We start from the raw sequence: 3675 nt of genomic DNA on the forward strand, positions 1-3675 counted from the left end.
TTCCTTATTAATGGCTTTAACAGGCTGGGGGGGGCACAGGACACTGGAGGAGGAGCAAGGGGCAGCAGTGTGCCTATTAGTCTCTCTTGCATGCACATGAGGCATGGGGGGTGGGGGAAGAGCAGGTTTTCCATGCACATGGCCAAGAACATGATTGTGGAAGGGCTGAGCTATGTTCTTAGTCCAGGAGGAATTGGCAAGCAGGTTTGGTGCCTTCTCAGGAGTTGCAGGCACTGGTCTTGCCACCATAGACTCTGATGTTGTCCCACCACCCAGCTTGATGGGAATGGACAAAGCAGCAGCTCCGGGGTAGTACCCAGGATAGTGCCACCATTCTGCAGCATCTTGCTTGTTGGCATCCACTCCAGATGACCATGGGGTGGGAAAGGCCTGGCTAGGTCCCAGAGCACCAAAGTGATCTCAAAGGCTGCAATGTACCTGACTGGCACCATCCCAGTCAATGATGTTGCCTGTAGCAGCAACAAAGTTGCTAGTAGAGGCAGTCAGCAGGTCCACAGACATAGAGGTCTCCTCTTTGCGCTTCTTAGCATGTTTGTGTTGACACTTGCTGGGTCAGTTTGCATTCTTCAAGTGTTTGAGATCAAGTGCATTGTGACAATGGATCTGGCCTTCATGTACAGCATACTGTGCTTGCGTGCAGGGAGAGGACACTTGCTTCAGGATCTGCAGTTGTTGCTTGACCCAGGCATCCATCAAACACTCATCAGCAGTGTTGACGGTGTGAAAGCGGAGCATTGGCATGTCATCACACAACAGTGTTTTGCAATGTGCTTCAGGAACAGTGTTGTACAGAATGCTGACAAATTACATGTCCAGGGCCGATTGAGGGGAGTGAAGGTGTAATTCCTTATGTACTGTGCCAACACAAAGTTCGCAATGCCAAGAAGGTTGTGCACTTTGCACTGGGCAATGAGCCAAATTCTCTCAGCTTGTTCAAAAGACATTCGCATCTGGAAGAGTTGCCAATTGATGGCACAACACCAACTATCCACAAACTCTTTGTAGAGTTCCTTGACTTTGTGGTTTGGTACAGAAGCAAGGTTCTCCAAAAGATGGTGCTGCAAGTACATATGCATGGCCTTGAGATGTTCAACCCATTGCAGATGAATGATTCCAGATTCATGCATCTTCAACAGCATGGTTGAAAAAGCTTTGTGGACCAGGATCACCCAATGAACTTTTGCGCTGAGGAGATCTGCAGGTGGACCTTCACAATAAGGGTGGTGGGGATGTTTCAGGTCCCATGCCATGGCATAAACTGTCCAGTCCTCTGTGGAACATGTCCACAAATCACATTCATGCTGGTTGACATCCCAGCACAGGTCACAGGGTTTGATGCCTTTCCCCTCCAGAAGGTGTTCCATACCACCTTTCCATGTCTTTTTGTTGTTGAGGAGTGAGGACTGGGACATCAAATTTTAGGAGGGAGAGCTGTTCAACCAACAATAGGGAAAGTCAAAATCCATCTCAACAGCTGCTGATGAGGGTCAGTTCCAAGCTGACAGGTGTCTTGTGTGGGGCCACTAGGAGCTCATTGACTGTTTTGGTGGAAGGGGGATATGGTGGAACTGAGAATGATCAGGGTATATACTGCACATGCAGCATAATGTTACTCACTGAGGTTCTTGTCCATACCCATTGCTCCCAACAGGGCATGCATCACAGAGTTATCATCGATATCTATCATATTGTGATGTCAGTAAGATGAGAATGTATACACTGAAGGCAAACTCACCATCATCTTGTGACTCCTCAACTCTTGACAATGTCTTCACATCTTCTGCACAAGTAGGTGCATTGTGGAAGCCCTTCACTGTGGTCACAAATACCATAGCAGATGATGACAAGTGCTTGGATGCAGCTGAAGGGTGTTGAGGATATCAAAGGGAGTAGTTGGGAGGAAGGAAAGGTGGTCAGTGAACACTGTAATTGGTAGTTCACTTGAGAGGGGTATGACACTCATTTTCTTCATGCACATACAGCTACTTAGAGCACCTGAGTAGTGCTTGCAGAGGACTTGGTTTGGGGAGGAGGGTAAGGAAGAGCATCATCTTGCACACTAGTCAAAAACCTCAAAGCCAAGACACCTGGTACTCCGTGTGTGTCTGGCACCAGAGCTGTCCCTTGTGAAAGGTACACACTCTGGGAGGGGGGGAAAGGGGAGGGGAGGGGAAGTGAAACAGCGTTGATGTTGTTGGGGGAGGAGATGTTGAGGAGAGGAGAGGAGAGGAGAGGAGAGGAGAGGAGAGGAGAGGAGAGAGAGGACAACAATGATGAGGTGGTCATGGTCATGGTTGTGGTGGTGAGGATGAGGTGGTGGTGGTGAGGAGGTGGTGTTGAGATAATGGTGACTCACAGGCCACAGGAGCAAAGGTCATGTGATAACAGGAGCAAATTATCACATGCATGGGAGCAAGAGATGTGGCTTTTAGGACCAAAAAGCTGCATCATCTTTTGCTCCCGTTATCACATGACCTTTGCTCCCATGGCCTGTGAGTTGCCATTTTCTCACCACCACCTCCTCACCACCACCACCTCCTCCTCCTCATTGTCATCCTCTCTCTCCTCTCCTCTCCTCTCCTCTCCTCTCCTCTCCTCTCCTCAACATCTCCTCCCCCAACAACATCAATGCTGTTTCACTTCCCCTCCCCTCCCCTTTCCCCCCCTCCCAGAGTGTGTACCTTTCACAAGGGACAGCTCTGGTGCCAGACACACACGGAGTACCAGGTGTCTTGGCTTTGAGGTTTTTGACTAGTGTGCAAGATGATGCTCTTCCTTACCCTCCTCCCCAAACCAAGTCCTCTGCAAGCACTACTCAGGTGCTCTAAGTAGCTGTATGTGCATGAAGAAAATGAGTGTCATACCCCTCTCAAGTGAACTACCAATTATGGTGTTCACTCACCATGCTCCCCCTCCCTCTCTACAAGAACCTATGATACCTTTCCTTGACTATGTCTACCATTGATAACAGGGACTGGTTCATCATCCCAGAGAGCCTCGACTATTTGCTCACCCAGCTTGACATTGACCCAATCCCATGACCAGACCTGACTAAGCCTTTGCTCAACACAACCTTCAAGAAGTGTTGCCCACCATCATATGCCAGAAGACAAAGGTGGGTGGACTTCAACAATGCATTGGAGGACCATATCCTAACCATGTATGAACAACAGGAGGTCCTTCTCTGTTGGCAGATGTACTGCAGGGAGTTCATCTTCCAGAAAGGTGCGCATGCATCTACCTTCTGACCATAAACACTACTAATCTCTTTGCAGGCATAACCTATCTTGAATCCTGCATGGTGCCTGAGAGATGAGCATCTGCACTGTCCATGATGTATGATGCCTTCCAGCGCTGTGTGGAAGCCAAGTCTGCCCTGCCTGACCTGCTAGCAGTGTTCCCTATTCTGGAACAGATGGCAGCCAAATGACAAGTATGCTGGTTGTCATCTCTGTGGGCAGTAGCTGTTTGCAAAGGGGAAGGCACACTGGGCATGTGTTAGGGCAACACAGGCTGACTAAGTCTGCTCACCTAAGAGTGCCAAGAGTCTAAGCAGGCAACAAGGAAGTGGAGTAGACCTGATGACTAAGACCTATCTACAGTATAGGTACCTGTGGATGATCCTAAGAGACCAAGTCTGAAGAGACAGTCCCC

At 49.1% G+C, this 3675-nt stretch overlaps 1 protein-coding gene across 1 annotated transcript; it reads right to left on the minus strand.

Annotated features, from left to right (window-relative positions):
• Positions 1 to 1488: 1488 nt before the first annotated feature.
• Positions 1489 to 1853, minus strand: DACRYDRAFT_112180 (uncharacterized protein; the record flags this gene model as incomplete). The annotated part of the gene is made up of 3 exons (XM_040769362.1): positions 1489 to 1589; positions 1639 to 1701; positions 1757 to 1853. 3 exons carry the CDS (start codon positions 1851 to 1853, stop codon positions 1489 to 1491), a joined length of 261 nt encoding a protein of 86 aa, XP_040624133.1.
• Positions 1854 to 3675: the final 1822 nt, after the last annotated feature.

This window comes from Dacryopinax primogenitus (assembly GCF_000292625.1).
Source record: "Dacryopinax primogenitus strain DJM-731 SS1 chromosome Unknown DACRYscaffold_24, whole genome shotgun sequence".
Lineage (NCBI taxonomy): Eukaryota > Fungi > Basidiomycota > Dacrymycetes > Dacrymycetales > Dacrymycetaceae > Dacryopinax > Dacryopinax primogenitus.